The sequence below is a fragment of the Megalobrama amblycephala genome, linkage group LG19, assembly GCF_018812025.1.
Source record: "Megalobrama amblycephala isolate DHTTF-2021 linkage group LG19, ASM1881202v1, whole genome shotgun sequence".
Lineage (NCBI taxonomy): Eukaryota > Metazoa > Chordata > Actinopteri > Cypriniformes > Xenocyprididae > Megalobrama > Megalobrama amblycephala.
In genome coordinates, this window is record NC_063062.1 from 34,170,486 (window position 1) to 34,192,727 (window position 22,242).

The following is a 22,242-nucleotide window of genomic DNA, read 5'->3' on the forward strand; positions in this document are numbered from 1 at the left end:
GCAAGTGATTAAAGTTTATAAAGTTATAAATATGGATATTTTTCTTACAAAAAATTCACTTCAGAAGCCATATGGATTATGGTTATTATTATTATTATTATTATTATTATTATTATGATGATGGATGGATGTGCTTTTTTAGGCTTCAAAATCTAAGTTACTATTCACTCCCATTATAAAGCTTGGAAGAGCCAGGATATTTTTCAGTATAACTCAGACTGTGTTTGGCTGACAGAAGAAAGTCATATACACCTAGGATAGATTAACTATCTCTTTATGGTTTGAACTCCCCCAAAGGAAGTCAATTCAAGGTTGTTGAAGTCTCATATGTTAAAACAATACATTGTACACTATTACTATACAGTAAAATGTTTTCAACCTATATTCCAACTGTCCAAACATGTTAAATAAAAACTGATGAAATTGAGTTGATTTCTCCAGAAAACATCTTTGAATCATTTAGATGACAAGGATGCAGTGCAAAATGTGTGATGAAAACAGCCATAAAAGGCCTTTGTGTGACACGTTTGCTCTGGGATAATGTTACATAACCTCTTTCTATTCACACTCCCTGTCTACGACTTTCCTAATTCTACCTCGAAAGAAGCGAGAACAAATGGGTCATGAAATTGCTGCCTTAAATAACTACTTCATACAACCTTTGCTTCTGTACAGTGTCAGATGACGTTGAGTTGTAATAATCAGCTGTCTCTTATAAACCAAACATAACTTTAATACAATAATGCTCTGGTGGTCAGAGGGGCTCAGAACTCATAAGACGGTTGAGATGTAATCACAGAGCTCTCAGGGCCATGGGAGATCATCACTGCCCATATGAACACACACAGACGCACACACACTCCACAGACAATGCATCAAAAATGTACTACGTATACTCTATAAATGCCACTGCATGAGATCCTGCTGTTGAACTGCCCAGTATGCATCAAACAGCTCACATCCATGCAGATGCAGTGTAATCAACCAATCACATCATACCGCTGAGAACCTGAGCCAATCAAAGAGATGCAAAGTCTATTTATTGTGACTCTCGAACACTGCCGCCATGCAGGTTCTTGTGAAAAAGAAGTGCGCTTAATTGTATTGAATGTGCACTACTTCAAATCTTAAAAGTATATTTTTAAAGTACTGTGCTTGCAGATAATATAATAATTCAACTTTTTATTTTAAAGTGCATTTTAAATCATTATGGTTTAATAATCTTTTGTTGTGTTAACTAACATACTAAAGCACATGTAAAGTACTTAATTATAATTTGATCTGTATTGTGTTATACAAACATATTTAAATGCATAACATACAACTTTCAACAGAAATGACATCAAAGCATATTTTATTTTACCCTAGTTATTTCTGTAATAAGTAGTAGCCTTTTTCAGAGTATGCTAAAGTCTACTTCTTTTTCACAAGAGAGTATTAATGCCGTGCACGCTGTGTTTTAGCATTCGGTTTAATATAGTTAATTAAGGAAGATGCTATGATTACGTCATTAAAGGACCACACGCATGCAAAAGCCATCGTTAGAACGACAGAAGCCTTCAAGACTCGTTTCAGTCCTCATACTGACGTTTGGGGAAGGATTTGGTGTGAGAGGAAACAGGAAGCGGAGTGTAAATTCATGCTTACTCTGAGAATGTGCTGTCTCTCATGCTGAAGAGAAAAAGTGAAGGAAAGTGAGAGAGAAGAGAGGAGCAGACGAAAAGAACCACAGACAGAAAAAGAAAGCAAAAGATAAAGGATTGAAGGAAAAAGGAAGATATTGTGGAATGAAAAGTGATTGAAAGATTATGGTAAAACTACGCTCTCTTGTGGCTAATGGTCTAAATAAAATCATTTGGTATTTGTATTGCTGGAATATGGAGCACCAGGAAGAAAAAAAAAAAGTATATGTTGTCCATGAATTAAGGATTCGTTCTCTTGTTTTGCCACAATTTTCTAATCCATTCCCTCGTTTTAAGTAAACTTTGCGCATGATATAATAATTCATTCCCTCGATTTAGTAAATCGTGGCTACGTTGTACACTGTAAACCCAAATAAGTTGGGAAAACTCAAAAAAAGTGATGTAATCAGTTACATAAATTTAAGTTAAGAAATGAAGGCCCAGTTTCACAGACAGGGCTTAGACTAAGCCAGGATTAGGCCTTAGTTCAATTAGGGCATCCAAGTAGATTTTATGAGCGTACCCTAGAAAAAAAAACATTACGGTGTGCATCTTGAGACAAAACAATGGCACTGACATATTTCAAGATGTGTCAGGGCAAGTTTCTTTCAGTTAAAACAGCTCAAACATGCATTTTAGTCTAGGACTAGCTTGTTTGTGAAACTGGGGGTTACATTTTAAGTAAGCAGAACTTGCAGATTTTTATTTTGTACTCATACATTTTAATTAAAAGATTTAAGTAAGCTAATCATACATTTAACTTAAAATTATCATGTAATCTCAACTTAAATATTTTTAGTAGTGGAAACTTGGCTAGCTTTAACTAGCTTATTCATACTTTATACTTTATACTACCTTGCTATTTGGTATCACAATGCTTTGACATAAAACATTTAACATATATCTGTTCTCAAATAAGCTCATGCTCCACTCATCACCATGATGGTGTTGCCAAGTCTGTGGTTTTCCCGTAAAATTGGGCTACTTTAATACCGTTGCCGCGGGTTGTTTTTCATGTCCGCGAGTTGAAGCAACCCCAAATAACATGATATTTAGTCCCTGCAATGCAAATTTTACCAAGAAGACCTCACCAAAAATGTGGATTTGTCCTTTTAACAGTTAAGGGGTTTTCCCATGACTGACAGCGCTAGTCAAAGAATTTGTCCAATCACATTTCAGGGAAGTCCATAGTAGAGAACCCCCAAAATTGCATTTTGGGGGTTCTCTACTATGGACTTCCCTGAAATGTGATTGGGCTAGTTTTGAGTAGCAATTGGGCGCGTTTTGTTGTAAAAACCTGACAACCCTGATGGTAACCCTACAAAAAACCAACATAACAGAAACTCTTCTAAACTAAACAAAATTATTATTGCACCAAAAACATTACGTAACACTTAATTTTAGCATTTACTCTCACTTTTGAGTGTCATGGCAAAGCATGCTGGGAAATGGAAATCCTAGCCCAGTTTCATTTAACTTTAAGTTTGTCTAAATTAAAAGAAACAAGTTCATAACACTCAAAACAGTTAAACAATTCAGATTACTTAAAATGTGTTTTTAAATCAAAAGAAACGAAAGTTCTAAATACTCATAAAAGTTCATTTGATTGAACTAATTTGTTTAATTTGAGTTGGCTCTACTCAAACCAATTCATTATTTTGAATGTTAGGGTTTACAGTGTAGCCTAATGATTCGTTCCCTCATTTTGATTTAGCTAAAACAAGGGAATGAATTATTACAACATGGGATATCGTGGGAATGAATCCTGAAGTATTCAATATTGTTTAAAAGTAATATCACAATAATATAGTTCTTTAAGGCAAAAGTACCTCACAGTACCATGTAAATACTAAGGTATGTTACTATAAATTTATGACACAAAATTTGATACACAACAACGTTGACCCAAAATTTGAAGAGGAGGATGGTTGCAATCAGTCACGTTGACACATAGATGTAAAATATGAGGAAATTGATAACAAGATTGTGAGTCAGATAATATGCTGAATGTCAGAGGAAAGAGCAACAGATCTGTAAATCATTATTAAAACAACACAAGAATTGTCGTTCGATCACGTCAATGTTCACATCTGACACACTCAAAGTCAATTTGAAAGTAATTCTCTACTAAAAAAACAAACAAAAACCCTATTGTAAAACAATAATTAAATAATAATAAAAAAATAAATGTAATCAAATTATCCTTGCCCAAGCAATGTCATGTTACTGTAACACAAAGAACATACTGTGACATTTAGGGTTGTTTATATTTCAAACTAGGTGGACACACAATCAATAGTAGGAGTATAAACACACACACACACACACACACACCCACGCACGCACACACACACACACACACACACACACACACACACACACACACACACACACACACACACACACACAATGAATAGGAAGTGTGACTTACGTTGTACCAGCTCTGGCTTTTCTGAAAGAGAAGAAGAAGAAAATTATTATATTGCGGTGAGCAAAAGAGTAGCTATGCAGAGCATTATTTGCATTCGCCCCCTCACACCGAGTGTATATTTACAGACTGTGAGGGTTGGCCGAAGGCCTGTCATGTGGCAGCTGGTAAAGTCTGTTAGACTGACATTTCCCTTCACTGGATAATTACACATGTATACATCATTTGGCCTTTCCACAAATAGAGAGATACAAAGATAGATGGTTAAATGAGCAGTTTCAAAGGTGAAACGTCATGGGAATAAAACAAATTCACACCCTTATGAACCAAAATAGAAAATTAAAGAGACTTTTCGGAGGGTGTTTGTGTTCAGGGAGAGTGACATCACTACCGCTCTATTTATAACCCGACACAGTCTAGCTCAGACTAGATGATCCTGAATGTTGTTTCACTCAGGCCAAAAAATCAATTAAAGACCCTTAAAAGTGTCTTTAGGTTTATAGAGGTTATTTTTAAGACAATCGATATGCTAATTTACAGCTTAAAGAGAAACATATAAAGAAGATTAAAGGGATAGTTCACCCAAAAATGAAAATGTGATGTTTATCTGCTTACCCCCAGGGCATCCAAGATGTAGGTGACTTTGTTTCTTCAGTTGAACACAAATGATGGTTTTTAACTCCAACCGTTGCCGTCTGTCAGTCGTATAATGCGTGTCAATGGGAACTCCATCTATAAGAGTCAAAAAACATGCACAGACAAATCCAAATTAAACCCTGCGGCTCGTGACGACACATTGATGTCCTAAGACACGAAACGATCGGTTTGTGCGAGAAACCGAACAGTATTTATATCATTTTTTACCTCTAAAACACCACTATGTCCAACTGCCCTGCATCCGGTTAGTGAGGTCAGAAAACTCGTTCTGATGACGGAAGTGATGTCTTGTGCTTTGCTTCAATGAGTGCAAGACATCACTTCCGTTGTCAGAGCGCGTTCAGACCTCACTAACCGGATTTTCAGGACAGTTGGACTTAGTGGTGTTTTAGAGGTAAAAAAAAAAATGATATAAATACTGTTACTGATCGTTTCATGTCTTAGGACATCAATGTGTCGTCACGAGCCACAGGGTTTAATTTGGATTTGTCTGTGCATGTTTTTTGACTCTTATAGATTGTGTTACCATTGACATGCATTATACCGCTGACAGACTGCAACGGTTGGAGTTAAAAATCATCATTTGTGTTCTACTGAAGAAACAAAGTCACCTACATCTTGGTTGCCCTGGGGGTAAGCAGATAAACATCAAATTTTAATTTTTGGGTGAACTATCCCTTTAAAATAAACTTTTAGTAAACATACTATACATATTTCAAATTTGCTTTCTCTTGGAAAATGGACCAAAAATATTGATGACTTGTTTAGAGGGAAATGCAGATTATTGTCGAATCAAATGCATTACTAAATATGGAAGCCCTATTCCATCTTAGAGTTAAAAAAAGTAATTGCGACTTTATATTTATAAATTTACATCTCATACCTTTGACTTCATACCTTGTAATGTGACTTTAAATCGCAATGAAATTTATTCATAGTCGATTTATTTTTCTCATAATTATGGCTTTATATTTTGCAATTTGACTTCATTAGTTGTAATTATGACTTTATATCTTGCAAATTGACTTCATTAGTTGTAATTATGGCATCATGTCTTGTAGTCTGACTATTTTCTTCAGAATTATGACTTTATATCTTGCAAATTAACTTCATTAGTCGTAATTATGACTATATTTCTCACAGTGTTGTAATTTTGGCATCATGTCTCGCAATCTGACTATTTTTTCATGATTATGACTTTATATCTTGCAAATTAACTTTCATTAGTCATAATTATGATTTTATATCTCCCAATGTGACTTTATTTACCGTAATTATGACATTATGTCTCGACATGTGACTATATTTGTTGTAATTATGACTTTATATTTTGCAAAGTAACTTTATTGGTCATAATTATTATTTTAAATCTCACAATTTTTCATGACATCATGTGATTATTTCTTGTAATTATGACATCGTATATCACAATGTCACTTTATTTCTCATAATTGACTATATCTTACAAAAGTGACTAGTTCTCATAATTATGTCATTATATCTCCAAATTGGACTTTATGTCTTATAATTATTACATTGTATCTCACAATGTGACCATTTATTGTACTTATGACTTTATACTGCATCTTGCAAAGTGACTCGCCAGGCTGTGACATTAACTAAAAGGTCAAACCCTTTTGATATGTCCCACTCCAACTTCCTGTTTCAAAAGGATCAACACAGGACATAAATTTACATTCATCGAAAACATTTCATGGGGTCTTTAAGGGCATGATTCAAGGCCTAGGAAACAACTTAGGATGACATGGAAAAAATAAATGTTCGTGCCAACAGAAAAGGTAGTGTGAGATTTATGTCTTTCCAAAAACAGTCTGCATTATGGAGATAAACTAGTTTCACAGATCTTCTGTAGTACAGACAACCATCTGAATGAAATGAAATGGGGAAATCACTTAAGCTGAAGGCAAATTCTCAAGCTGTATTAGTTTGAAAAGGTACGACACATAATAGGCTCACTTGTTTTATAGTCTAGGTTAAAGTGAGCAGACAAAACGACAAAGAGCGTGTGTCAGCCGATAAGCCATTCAATTAGCCTACTGCTCCCAAAAGAAGAACACGGTGTGTGTGTGTGTGTGTGTGTGTGTGTGTGTGCTACTGTGTCCATGACCCTTTAAACCTATAGATAAACTCACACAGACCTGCTAACACACACACTGCTCTACTCCATCAAGGCTCAGGGATTGTGGGCTAATCTGATCTATACTCAAGAGAGGTGTGAGACAGGTCTTTCGTGTGTACATGTGGACAGAAAGAGAGAGAGAGACAGGTGAGAAAGGAAGAATAGTTCAAGGGTGCTAACACGGATGAACTAACACTTAAGGCAGTGTTAGTTCAGGGGTCAAATGAAGAACAACATGAAATGCTTACTTTAATCAGGTTTAATCTGTCATACTGTAAAGCAATGAAAACAGAATGAAAAAGAAAAACAAGCATTTGGAGAAACTGGAAGCTCATTTTATGCATTCGGCACACGACGTTATCCATAACTTACAATGTATGTGTGTTCCCTAAAAATCAAACCCATGAGCTTGGTGTTACTAGTGTCCGTCAGACGCCTACCTAACAACATTTTAAAGTATCATAAGAACACTGCTGACATGAAGGCTGCTGCAAAATGGAACTCAAATTATGCTTCTAAGATATGTAAAAAAATATTAAGCCTAATTACAAGGCTTTATTACAAAAAAATGAAATAAAATAAAATAAAATAAGAATCCAAAATAGAGGATGGAGTAGAGATAAATGTCTATTAAACACACACACACACACACACACACACACACACACACACACACACACACACATACATACATACATATACATATACATATATATATATATATATATATATATATATATACAGTACAGTCCAAAAGTTTGGAACCACTAAGATTTTTAATGTTTTTAAAAGAAGTTTCGTCTGCTCACCAAGGCTACATTTATTTAATTAAAAATACAGTAAAAAACAGTAATATTGTGAAATATTATTACAATTTAAAATAACTGTGTACTATTTAAATATATTTGACAAAGTAATTTATTCCTGTGATGCTAAGCTGAATTTTCAGCATCATTACTCCAGTCTTCAGTGTCACATGATCCTTCAGAAATCATTCTAATATGCTGATCTGCTGCTCAAGAAACATTTAATGTGCACAGATGTACAAAATATTTGTGTACAATATATTTTTTCACGATTATTTGATGAATAGAAAGTTCAAAAGAACAGTGTTTATCTGAAATCGAATCTTTTGTAACATTATAAATGTCTTTACTGCCACTTTTGATTGATTTAATGCATCCTTGCTGAATAAAAGTATTCATTTCTTTCATTTCTTTTCAAAAAAATAAAAATAAAAATTCTTACTGACCCCAAACTTTTGAACGGTAGTGTATAATGCTACAGAAGCTTTGTATTTCAGATAAATGCTGTTCTTTTGAACTTTCTATTCATCAAGGAATGATGTTTATGTTTAATGTTTATTGAGCAGCAAATCAGCATATTAGAATGATTTCTGAAGGATCATGTGACACTGAAGACTGGAGTAATGATGCTGAAAATTCAGCTTAGCATCACAGGAATAAATTACTTTGTCAAATATATTTAAATAGTACACAGTTATTTTAAATTGTAATAATATTTCACAATATTACTGTTTTTTACTGTATTTTTAATTAAATAAATGTAGCCTTGGTGAGCAGACGAAACTTCTTTTAAAAACATTAAAAATCTCTCTTACCAAATGTAATTTAAATTAATTAATAAAAAAAGTTAAATGCATACTTTACTTTTCAGATAGATAGATAGATAGATAGATAGATAGATAGATAGATAGATAGATAGATAGATAGATAGATAGATAGATAGATAGATAGATAGATAGATAGATAGATAGATAGATAGATAGATAGATAGATAGATAGATAGATAGATAGATAGATAGATAGATAGATAGATAGATAGATAGATAGATAGATAGATAGATAAAGAAAGAAAGAAAGAAAGAAAGAAAGAAAGAAAGAAAGAAAGAAAGAAAGAAAGAAAGAAAGAAAGAAAGAAAGAAAGAAAGAAAGAAAGAAAGCTTTATGGTCTGTTTTACAAGGTATTGATTAATAATTAAAAGATATACCTTTTACTACATTATCGATCATAAAACAACCGGGAATTCCTGGGTCGGGAATTCCCTCAATCTACATAAATCATTAAGGCGACTCATGGGTCAAATACAGTACAGTTGATTATTCAATGATTTCATCACACAACACTCTGATGTGATCAATGAAAAGTCATAGAGATTAAAACTGCTAAAAGTTTGCATGTCAAATTTTTTTACCCCACAATTAAAGGGTTAGTTCACCAAAAAAAAACAAAAAAAAAAACAAAACAAAAAAATCTGTCATTAATTACTCAACTGACTTTGCTGCCTGTGGTTCAGAAAGCTCTTGGATTTCATCTAAAATATCTTAATTTGTGTTCTGAAGATGATCAAAGGTCTTAAGGGTTTGGAACGATATGAGTATGAGTAATTAATGACAGAAATAATTTCATTTTTGGGTGAACTAACCCTTTAATGAATGCACCAAGAATTATATCAGTGTAAAAAAATCACCTAAAATCTATGGTGGTTCTCTCATGGTGGTGGCCATGATGAGATCACACAATGTTTTACTTAATCTTCCCAATATGGCAACCATGCGCACATGCTTTCTCTGGGCTGAAAATAATGCACTGATGATCTGAAAACACAGGCAAACATGTATGTCGGAGTTTAGCGATCGTCATTGCGATATTTTGCTCAAATGATCGTGTAATACAGCCAGCCTGTGTTCCTTCACGAGACTGCTTGTGAAGTTTTGAGAAAAAATCTATATGAGCAAATCAGCCTGGTCTCATTGTTAATACTAGTAGGTGTAGGTATTAATATGTAACATTTACAGGTACAAAACATACATTTTTGTAGGTTTGGATAGACACTGAAACGGACGTATTGACAACATTTAAACGTAAACATTGTTACATATTTACAACAAAACCATTTTATAGAGGATATAAAAAAGAATACATAAAACATAATTGACAGAAATGTGTCGGAAAATTACAATTTTAAGATATTTTGATCTGCTAATCACACTCCTACCTCTAAACTTACCCATAACCATTTCTTAAAATCATGTTATAAAGAAATACATAATGTCAAAAGCAGTACCGAAAGTAGTTCAAATGATGACGTGTTGCAGTCGCAGTCCTCTCTGGTGGGATACACTAGTTTTGTATGAGGTACAGAGCAGAATTTAAGTTAATAATCACTGAAAATATTATCCTGATGCACTTGGTGAAGGTGCACATTACTCATTACTCAAATGCAGATCAACTGAAACACGGCATAATCTGTGAGTGTTTGATATCACTGCCATAAAACGTGTCGTAAAGCTGTCGATAAATCAATATTGTACGTTTCAGTGTCTATGGAAACGCAAGTAAATGTACATGTGGTAGAACCACACTTTACGTAAAAAATACATACGAGTAGAGATCACGGTGAATAAATTCATCATGAATCTCGTATATAAAATATTTGAGAATGTGGTTGTGGAGTAAATACACTTATGCAACCTCTGTGCTACAATACAAAGTCTTTTTTTGTTGTTTTATAAGAAAAACGTTAACATAATCTGGAATTATTGGAATTAATGTTAGGAAGTTTTATTGTTTTTTGTGGAAAGATTCTTAAAGGGGACCTATTATACCCCTTTTCACAAGATGTAATATAAGTCTCTGGTGTCCCCAGAATGTGTCTGTGAAGTTTCAGCTCAAAATCCCCCACAGATCATTTATTATAGCTTGTCAAATTTGCCCCTATTTGGGTGTGAGCAAAAACACGCCGTTTTTGTGTGTCCCTTTAAATGCAAATGAGCTGCTCCTCCCTGCCCCCTTTCCAAAAGAGGGTGGAGCTTTAACAGCTCAACAACAACAAAGCTGGAGAATCTCACGCAGCCAAAATGAGGATTGTCAGTAACGGTGTTCAGCCTTACATTGTTCAAACTGGAGTCGACACTGATGGAGAGACTCAGGAAGAAGTTACAACTTCTAGAATGAAACTGGACGTTTCTGAATGGTTAGTGGATAAATTGATGTAGTTGCTGTGGAGTTGATTCAACTCATCGACTAACATGTGCCGTCACGTTAATCTCTTGTGCAAATCCAGCATTGAACATTTGTAATGTTTTTTGAGCAGCTGCTACAGCGAGGAAACAGAAATGGTGGACTCCTGCAGCTCATTTAGGGTGGCATCTATGCTAATCGGGCAAATCGTTGCCAATTATGGGCGGCGCTTCTGGAATCTGGAACTGCGCGTTTGGAGAGACTGTTTATGTTTTATGGTAGAGGTCTCAAACTCAATTCCTGGAGGGCCACAGCCCTGCACAGTTTTGCTCCAACCCTAATTAAACACACTTGATCCAGCTAATCAAGGTCTTTAGGATTACCAGAAACATCCGAGCAGGTGTGAATTTGAGCTGGTTGGAGCTAAACTCTGCAGGTCTGTGGCCCTCCAGGAACTGAGTTTGAGACCACTGTTTTATGGGGATTATATAAAAAAAAGAGTGGGTGGACTTTCACCATTATAGGCTGGTTGTTTACACACACTGTGTTCAAACCCCTTATAAAAGTGAATTTTGCATTATAGGTCCCCTTTAAGGGTTTAACTAATTTTCATAATGTAGAAAATGTATTAATGTACATGATAAATATAATAAACTAGATGAGGTGAAATAAACCATGCGTATGATTCTTGATTTTTTGCTTATGTTCAGTTGCAATAATTCTAATGAAATGTAAAAAGAAATGGCAACACTTCATTTTAGGGGGACGTAGTTACACATCTTACATGTACTTCCTCCAGAAATAACAGTAAATGATGCATAATTACAAGTAACTAATCCTAAACCAAACAATAACCCTAAATAAGTACATGTACTTTAATTAAAATGACTCAGTACTTACAACGTCACCTTAAAATAAAGTGAAACCAAAGAAATTTCTCAAATGAGAACACTTAAATATTAATAACAATACACATTAATTTAACCATTATTGTGCAGGCCAAAGTCAAATTCTTCATCTCTTTAACATTCTCTTTATCAAACTATTATGCAGAATAAATGAATCATAGGTGACAAATACAGCTGCTAACAGGAAAGCGGATGGAGAGAAAGGAATCCGTGTATTTGTTTAAACAAACACTTGGACACACACTTGCATTCACACAAACAGGCAGAGTCAGACAAGACAAATCAATAACAGTGAAACAGATCACTGGAGGAGGTATGCAGACACAGCGGGTGTAAATAAGGGCGAGAGACTGAGTGAATACAGAACAGAAGAGAGAAATGCTTACTTTGGAAAGTCGCTTGTGAGACTAGCATGCATCGAGGAGAAAAACAGAAATCAGAAAACGGAACACAAATCAGAACAACCACAAACAGTGAGAAGAACATGATAGTCAAGTTTAGATCAAAGACATTTTATATGACATCAGCAAAAGTATTGGACTCTAGAAAGAAAAAAACAGCAGAGTGAGTGACAAAATGAAAGAAAACAGGAAGAACAAGCGACTGTAACAGCTGAAATGAGACAGAATGATGACGTGAGCTAAACTGCATTTTTTTTTTTACAAATCATTTCACATTATGGCAGAATTTCATCTCTCCATTCACGCTATCCACACGTCCAATCATGCATTCGTTCATTCCCACATGTGAATGTGATTTTTGAGATGTCTGGCATAGAAAGCTGCATAAACAAATCATATATTGTTTAGCTCAATTTATTAGCGTTTCTTAAAAATATTAATATATATCTCCGGGTCATGAAGTCATTTGTTATATGTGTCTCCATCAAGGAGGTTTATAATATAAATCTGTTCATAAGCATTCACGGCAGACAAACAGAACTCTTTTTTTAAAGACATTAATATTATTATACAGCAAGAATGCATTAAAATCAATCAAGATTTTCAAAACAATATGAAACAGCACAACTGTTTTCAACACTGATAATAATAATAATAAATGTTTCATGAGCAGCAAATCAGCATATTAGAATGATTTCTGAAGGATCATGTGACTGAAGACTGGAGTAATGATGTGAAATTCAGCTTTGATCACAGGAATAAATTACATTTGAAAATATATTACAATAGAAAACAGCTATTTTAAAAAGTAATAATATTTCACAATATTTTTTAATGACCAAATACAGACAGCCTTGGTGAACATACAAGACTTCTTTCAAAAGAAATGACAAAAAAATAAATACCAGCATTGTCCTGCCATTTTCTATAATAAATGGCACTGTTTCCTGAGAATGACCCTTCTAATTGGGACCATTAAAAAAAAAAAAAAAAAAAAAAAAAAAAAATATATATATATATATATATATATATATATATATATATAATTTTTTTAAAAAGCATAAATAAACAGAACAGTGAAGGAAATTCTAGGTCTAATTTTAGTTCGGAAATAATCATTATTTGCAAATAATATTTGCATTCATTTGTGTTAAAATATGCATGCATGTACTTTTATTTGTATGCCTAATATGTCAAAAATGTTTCTTGACTCGTCACACTCAGTTAGGAATTACATGAGTCATGTAGCCTAAATGCATATTTTCAATTCAAAATGGCCATAATTGAGAAAAATTCAAGTAGTTTGCATCACTGGATGTTACTGTCAGCCTTTTAACATTTTTATCGCAAAAGAGCTGACATGTATTAAATGTTTCTCTATTTACATCTTACCTCACTATCTAGTTCTGTGAACAGAAAACCCCGCCTACTTTGATTTTATTGGCTATCTCAATCATTTTGTCATTGACGAGTGCTGTTAGACCTCTGAGGCCGACCAGTCACAAGACTAAAAATGTAACTTTTACCCCTTTTTGTCATCCTAACAAAACACAATTTCATTGAACATAATTTCAATGTGAAAATAAATATTCAAAACAATTTACAGACCTGCATAATTTAACAGACCTGCATGGCACAGATTACTTACAAAAACACTTTATTGTAAAACGATGAAAAAAGTATGGGTTGGGTGATGAAAGATTGTAAAAGCAGCGTGCCTGTATCAATGGCCAAAGAATGCTGAGCAATAGACAATCTCAATACTGCCGAATCAGAGTCTATGGGTTGGACACATGCTATGATTGGACAACACGAGGTATTACCCTGGATCTCAGACAAGGCCGTTCCACATATTTAGAAGTGCATCGTATCCACTACACAGCAGGTTTTTGCCAGTGGAGGTGATGTTGTAGAATGACTGGGGTTGGTGGAGAACCAAAGAGGAGATCAACAGGTGGGGCTGAATGAGAAGGACATACCTTGGAGTTCTTGCCCCCGCTGCGTGTGGACTGACCGGAGAAGGTGCGTGTGACCAGCTGCTCAGGAGTGGAGGGGGACTTGGATGTGTCGGACTGTTCCGAGCCTTTCTCCACCATGTTGTCTGTCTCGACGTTCTGCAGAGTCGGAGAGCGACAACGCTTCCGCAGAACCGGAGAGCAAGCAGGGGAACTCCGGTTAGAGTTACTGGCAGTGCTGGAGAGAGACAGAAGAAGACAATGAACCCTTTTCACAGACACATTTACACAGTTATTAACATTTATAAAATAAAACACATTTATGAAATAAAATAAAAACATCTATAATACTGTACTTTGTGTGAAATTGGCATTAAATTACAGAAAACTAATTAAAATCGACATGAAACAGAAGTTGCGATAGCCTGTGTGAAGTACATCAGCGTGAAATGGCTTCTCAAACAAGAAAAAATGTAGGGCGGGACTACATTTCCATGGGGAATTGATTGGATGGTTGTGGTTTGCTATTGGTGGATCTCACGTGAGTGACAGGTTGTCCAGCCAGAGAAGAGATGTGTCAGGGTTCTGTCATTTCGGTCTGGTTTATTCGTGTTTGGTGACAGAGCCCTGACACTCCTACTGTCTCGTCATTGTGAGCGTGCGATTCCGAGTTCGCTCGGGCCGTACGCTCTCCCGTTTTGTGAGTGGAGCGTGGTGTTTGGAACCCGGCACTTTGGTCTAGTTTGGTTTCGGTTCTGTGTCGGGGTTCGGACATTCATGCTCCACGTGTTTGTGGTCTGTTGTGAGCGCACGGGATGAGCATTCACTCACTGTGTGCGCGTGCGTTTTCGAGTTCTCTCGGGCCGTACGCTCTTCTGTCCGCATGTGTTGTTGTGTTCTGTGTAGCACGCGGCTGTGTTTTCTTTGTCATGTTTGTTTCTATGTGCCATGTGCTCTCCTGTCTATTATCTAACCCCACCCTTCTGATTATCTGATTATTGGTTCATTTGCCCCACTTGTCCTTCCTCGTTACCTGCTTTGTTTGCTCTCCCTTTTTATTCTCCTTGTGTTTTCAGTCCAGGGCCAGATCGTTGTCGTAAGTGCATCATGTTTACCTGCTCCCTGTTGTTTCCTGCCTTGTCCTGCCTTGCCTTGCCTAGTCCAGCCAGTCATGTTTTCCCCCACGGGGTAGTTTTTGTTTGTTTTGTTTTATTTTTTGATTAATAAAAAGCCCATATCTGCATTGTTGAGTCCTCGCCTCATCCCTTCACCCATCCCTGACAAGATGTTGCTGCAAGAGGGAGGAGAAGTTATTTTGATTACGAGGCACATGAATAAAAAAAAATTATGATGTGCACGGATAAATCATGTATAATAAATACTGCAATATTTCATAATAAATAAAGAATTGTCAATTTTGACTTCATTATTTCAATTTCGTGACTTTAACGCTGCTGTGTGAGTGTTTCTACTACAATGACTGGAGAGTGGTGGCAAATTTGATATATTTCTCTCTTCTGACCACCGTTATCAGTCTATCTTTTTTTTTTTTTTTTTTTCTTCTTTTGGAAAGCAATGGAAACTCTATCATGGATTTTTTTCTTTTGCTATTTGAGCAAATGGGTATGGAAGATTTTTTCCACCACTAAATAAAAAATAAAAAAAGGTAATTGTGACTTTTTAATCTCACAATTCTGACTTATTTTTTTCAGAATTGCAAGATACAAACTCGAAATTGCGAGAAATAAAGTAAGAATTGCAAGATATTGCAATTCTGACTTTTTTATCACAATTCTTAAGAACTAGTATATATACTAGTTTATATCTAGCAATTGTGACTTCTTTTATCAGAACTGTGAGATATAAACTCGCAATTGCGAGTCCAATTCTGAGGAAAGTCAGAATTGTGTGATATAAAGTCGCAAAAGGTTGTCATAAAGTGCGAATTGCAAGTTTATTTCTAGCAATTCTGACTTTTTAACTCGCAATTGCAAGTTTACATCATGCAATTCTGAGAAAAAAGTCAGAATTGTGAGATAAAAAGTTGCAATTACCTTTTTTTTTATTCAGTGGCGGAAACAAGCTTCCATAAATGGGAGCACAAAAATGATATCTGTTTTAGTTTCTGTCACCATTATGGAAATTTACCCAACTATGAGAACCCTAAAAAATGAGAAAAGGAGCAAATATCAACAGCAAATAACGAGAACTTAAAGTTTTAGAAAGATAATGTTGTTCACTTCATATCTGGAAAACACGCATTTGGTCAATTAGGTCACAATCATTCTTTTAGGTTTTTGGAGCTTCCAAACATCATTAAAGCTACCAATGAAAACCACATAAACACTGTATAACTCAGTCTGGCATGTCATGTGCCACACAGTCATTGGCTTGCTTGTGAAAAAGAAGCAGGATCACTGTAATAATTATAAGGGCATTTCTCAACAAATAAAGATTATGTTCAATGCACTGTGCAAGTGTGTTAAAGTACAACAGAACAACATGCATTGCTCCCATCTTGTTGGCAAAGACTATTGACATCTTTACTGATCAGCAGGTTCAATATGGTTAGGGGGTTAGGGGTCGTGTAGGGGAAGGCTTTAGGCATAGGGACAAGTATCCATTTATGATTTTAATCAATATAACCATATACACTGAATATGTTTTACTGCATACTGTTTTATAATGTACTACAATACACTGATGTGCCACTAGTATGGGTATGCCACTGTTTGCACAAAGTATAAATAGCATTGAACTGTTTACACTTTGTGCAAAGAAAATACTGCTTATTTTAGTATCATTGATTTACTATTATAGCTTTGTTAATATTTTGATTTATATTTTCTTTTTATATTTTCTTTTTATTAAAAAAACAATACATTTTGTCATTTTTATTATTTATTTTTTAAACATGTCTAGACACAGTACCTGTCAAAATTTCAATTTTTTAATGTTTTTGAAAGAAGTTTCTTCTGCTCACCAAGGCTGCATTTATTTAATTAAAAATACAGTAAAAACAGCAATATTACAGTAATTATTATTATAACTGTGTTCTATTTTAATAAATTTAAAAATGTAATTTATTCCTGTGATCAAAGCTGAATTTTCAGCATCATTTCTCCAGTATTCAGTGTCACATGATCCTTCAGAAATCATTGTAATATGCTTTAGTTTTAGTTATTTTAGTACTTCAATTTGAACTAAATTAAATGTTGCCTTGGCAAATAACTGAAATAAAATAAGTTTGAAAAAAAGAAAAAGAAAAAAAAAAACTAAACTTCTCAAATGACAGCCCAAAATAAGCCTACTTCAAACACCAATAAACTAAAAATCCCCCACAACCACTACTGACCAACATAAGTCCACTTTAAAAACACCACATCCTTAAACAAGACAGACTGATGTCACTATAGATGCACACTTATTAAATTAACGCACAAACACACACTCGTTCAGACCTTTATCTAAATACATAACCAAACTTGCTGACTTGTCTCTGTGGATGCTCGACTCTCTCTCCAGCTTCGAACGGCAGCAACCTGGTCACATTATAGGGTGTTATGCAACGTCTTACATCACTGCTAGCCAATCACAATTGTAAAACGAGGTCACTACACTATTCTACAGTTTCAGCGAGGCCTTTAGAGTGAGTGCTGTGTGTGTGTGTGTGTGTGTGAGGACTGAGGCAGTGATTAGCAGAGATAGCCGCCCGCTGCTGCCTGTCAGGTGCACTTCTAAAGATGCACGCTAATCATAGCGTCAGTCTAGCAATCTAGTGTAACACAGCAAATCACTGCTTTCATCGATTTTTCATGTCAGGAACCACCTAAAGAGGGATAATCAATCTCCAAACTACACCACAATCTTTTTAAAATTAAAATATGAGAACAAAGTTCTTGTTTTTTTTTCTTTCCTTGTCAAATTATTATATTTGCAAGACTTAAAAGGTTAGTTCACCCAAAAATGAAAGTTCGGTCATAATTTACTCACCATCATGTCGTTACAAACCCGTAAGACTTTTGTTAGTCTTTGGAACACAAATGAAGATATTTTAATGAAATCTGAGAGATTTCTGTCCCTCCATAGACAGCTACGCAACTACCACTTTGATGCTTCAAAAAGTTTATAAGGATATTGTAAAACAAATCCACATGAATCGGGCATTTAAAGTTTTCTGAAGAGACTCGATCACTTAATATGATCAACAGATTAAATTTAGACTTTTATTCACACATAAACATTAATTTATGGTAAACAGAAGCTCATGCATGCTTGCTTGACGTGCGAGAACCAATGAGGTTCATTCTCGTGTGTTACGCAGCATGTTTGAGCTTCTGTAAGAACCAAAGAGGCTTGTACTCATACATCAAGCAAGTACGGTGGATAAGCGAACATAAACAGAAGCTCAACCGTACTTGCTTTATGTGCAAGAACAAACCTCATTGGTTCTTGCAGAAGCTCAAACATGCTGCGTAAAGGTACAATTTGTGAAATTTTTTTTCGCTAGAGGTCGCTAGAAGCCTATTCAAAACAAAGGTGTAGTTTGATGACGCCAAGTTTTAGAGCGGAAACTTGGGACATGTGGTCTCCATCTCAACGGACGATGCAAAAGAATAGGGATTGGAGTCTGGAATAACTCATGTTCGTGGATGCGATTGTTAATGTTACTGTAGTATGAAGCAGAGCAGGACCGAGTGTTGCGGGAGCTGAACGAGGAGCTGGAGCGATTGATCAACACACGCCTCATGAGCAGCGGGACTTTTATTATGACACAGTCGCCGGCGCCGCTTCCGCTTTTCTGGTCATGAGTTTACGGGAGCTGTCCTTGTCGACAGAACCAGCGGCAGATGGTAAACAGTAATTATGTTCCATAAATAAGTAACACAATCCACCATAAAACGTGCAAGAAGTAAATAAGGAACTGCTTGAAGCAAGCTAGTGGTTTGCTGGACGCTAGACTCTACTTCCGCATTTGTCCACGGCACTGTTGTCATGTGGTTTCTACGTCAGTAAGGGCGGTAACAAAGGTAACTGACGTCATTGACAGGCGACTGCACTGCCCCGTGTCACTGTTTAGAATGGGAATTTTCTCATGATTTACAAGTAGTTGAAAACATTACAGATATTGTTTGTAATCAGCTGGACAAAATATATAACACTAGCCTAGTGGTTTTTGGATATTTTACTGCAAAAATTTTACATATTGTACCTTTAATGACATGATCACTTATGGTGGGAAATGTGACCAAAATCTTATAGGTAAGCCACAGCAATAAGCAAATGCCTAATTATAAAAAGTTCTAAAGTAATTAAGAATCAAGTAAACAGTCAGCAATGAAATAAGAATAAACAACTACAACAGGACAAATAAATACAACATAAAGATACAGATACAAACAGAGCTTTAAGTTTTAGCACTGTTTGTTTTCCCCTGTTGTTATTGTTTGATTAATATTAACGACACAGACAGGAGCGGGTGGAATTAGATTTCTTTCACATTAAGACCTTCTGTAATGAGCGGATCCAACACTGGCACACGTCCCATATTTGTTCACTCAAGACATAAGCACCAAGATGGACATTTAGGAAAAAATATGTGCATATTTGACCGTTCAAGGCCAATAAGCCAAGAAATATAACACATTTCGGTATGCACGCGGGAGCGCTGACAGGCGGCAAACGCATGCACAGAATCCGCAGCCGGTCGGTCAGTGTGTCAGAGCCGAACTGAGTTTGCGTAGCCTATACAGCGCTTTTAACAACTCTTTTCTAGTGTTATCAGGCATAAAATACTTTTTATTTGTCATTCATCCATGTCGCGTAATCGCTTCACTCGCTTCTTGGCACGGATGTGAGACGACAGATGAGAAATATTTGCTTTCACAGACGCACAGACCTATGCCTACTGTGCATGCACACTGCACAACGCTCTCTAGGCTATCCTCGTGAAAATAATGCATTGCAGCTTTTGACGATTAGGAATTAGGGATAATTCAATTAGATAATATTATTTATTTTTGTGAATAAAATTATTTTTTGCGATTATTTTGCGGTGAAATGACGAATTATGCAGGATCGCAAAAAAATGCGACATTTTGTTGATTTTGCGTTGCATTCAGCGATCGCGGAATCGCGAAAAACTGGAGGGACAGATATGTGAATAAAAGTCTAAATTTAATCTGTTCATCATATAAAGAGATCGATTCTCTTGAGAAAATTCAGTTCATATGAATTAGTTTTACAATCTCTTTATGAACTTTTTGAAGTGTCAAATCTCTTAGATTTCATTAAAAATATCTTCATTCGTGTTTCAAACGTGAACAAAAGTCTTACGGGTTTTGAATGACATGAGAGTGAGTAAATGATGACGGAATTTTCATTTTTGGGTGAACTAACCCTTTAACTATCACTTTTTAATTGTTTTAACATAAGACTTAAGACATCCCTGAACAAACACACCAGTGTGAGGTATACAAACAGAAAATATATTTTTGCTTTCTTTGGAGAACGGCATAAAGCTATACACTTGTGAAAATGACTATTGCAGATAATATCATTCTAATGAAATAAAAGGCTACTTAAGTGTACTTAAAGAGACTTTCATGACTATGTTTCTTAACACACTTAAGTACCCTTTTAAAATAAGTGCATTTCGTAATAATGTCAAATTCGAAGTTTTACTTTTTCGTTGTACATTTTAAATCATGTTTTAATTATCTTTTTCAGGTTTTATTGACCGTGTGAGACATTTGGTCCCTCAACGATGGCAAAACTATACAAATACACGCAGGTATACTTTGCTATCTGAAAGCGGACATTGCATAGACTTGTTTTCTTGCATCTTATTCACCAATCAGATCAGTTCATAGTGGTTCGTTCCATCCCACATTCAAAGCTAAATGTGTGAAGGAGGACGAATTTCTGTCTGTGTGAGACGCAGTCAAGCGGAGAGGGCAGACCATCCTAAATAATGGGAATGACGCGCACACACATTCGCTCACAGCACCAGCTCTTTTCCTTCACTGTAGCCTGCCACGAGTGAATATGTTTCCATGGAAACAGTCAGCGCAGGACTGGCCAAGTTTGGAAGTGGTTGGACTCCACAGGGAAGGAGAGGGATGAGGAGGGAGAGATGGCGGAATGTTAGATAACAAACGCAGGCGTGCAGCATGGAAATGTGCTTTGATGGTGTTCTCAAAGACGTGTGAACCGAAAAAATTCTGCGTCCACTGAAAACATCCAAACGCAATCAGATTCACAGGTGCACAACATTGCAATATGTGATTTGCGTGTCTGTGCGAGCATGACATGACAGTTCTGCTGTGTTAGTGTTGCTATGGCAACAGGGGTGTTTTGCAATATTCAGAGTATGGTGCTAAATATAACAGCTCAAATTATCGGCTCTCCTCACATGACTTAACACTCTCCAACAAAAACATTTCATTCATTCATTCATTCATTTACAAATGTTTACTTACAACGGTAATATCTTTGTTACTAAAGAACAAATTCCGAGTATGGGACACCATACGCATCGTGTCACTTTCACTTTCACTATATATTTCAATCATTACAACTCTGGGAATAGAATTAAACAGCATTTTATTGATAAGAATGGACTGTACATAGGCTTTGTCTTGGTGGACTAGATCTATTATGCTGCTGCTGCTGGCATGAGTGAAGGCTACTGCCAAAACATGCTTATAAACACAGTGAATAGGATACGAGTTGCTGCAAGGAAAGTAGGAAGAACTTAGCAGATCCAGGCCGGTAGAGCTGGGGAAGGTGAGGGGCTAAGAAAAAAAAGTTGAGCTTCAGGATGGGAATAAATAGGTTATTTTGATAGAACAAAAAGATCAATTGGCCAAAGCAGTCGGATTTTTCATGCTTGTTCGGTAAACAATGAAAAGTTTATGGAACAGTCCTTAAAGGGATAATTCACCCAAAAATGAAAATTCTGCCATCATTTACGCACCCTCAAGTTGTTCTAAACCTGTATGAGTTTCTTTGTTCTGATTGAAGAATGTGGGTAACCAAACAATTTCTGGTCCACATTGACCTAGATAGTATTTTGTTTTCGTACT

At 35.7% G+C, this 22,242-nt stretch overlaps 1 protein-coding gene across 16 annotated transcripts in view; it reads right to left on the reverse strand.

Moving 5' to 3' along the window:
• gramd1bb (GRAM domain containing 1Bb) overlaps positions 1-22,242 on the reverse strand; it is a 180,758-nt gene that overhangs the window by 21,954 nt on the left and 136,562 nt on the right. For 8 of the 16 annotated variants that reach the window (XM_048167836.1, XM_048167834.1, XM_048167835.1 and 5 more), the window contains 4 exons: positions 14,180-14,393; positions 12,186-12,206; positions 4,114-4,134; positions 1,648-1,671 (listed from right to left, as the gene is read on the reverse strand). In XM_048167836.1, the coding sequence (XP_048023793.1) occupies positions 1,648-1,671; positions 4,114-4,134; positions 12,186-12,206; positions 14,180-14,393 (280 nt within the window). Of the gene's footprint in view, positions 1-1,647; positions 1,672-4,113; positions 4,135-12,185; positions 12,207-14,179; positions 14,394-15,188; positions 15,447-22,242 lie in introns of all 16 variants that reach the window. The other 8 variants (XM_048167848.1, XM_048167847.1, XM_048167839.1 and 5 more) reach the window with 4 other exon arrangements.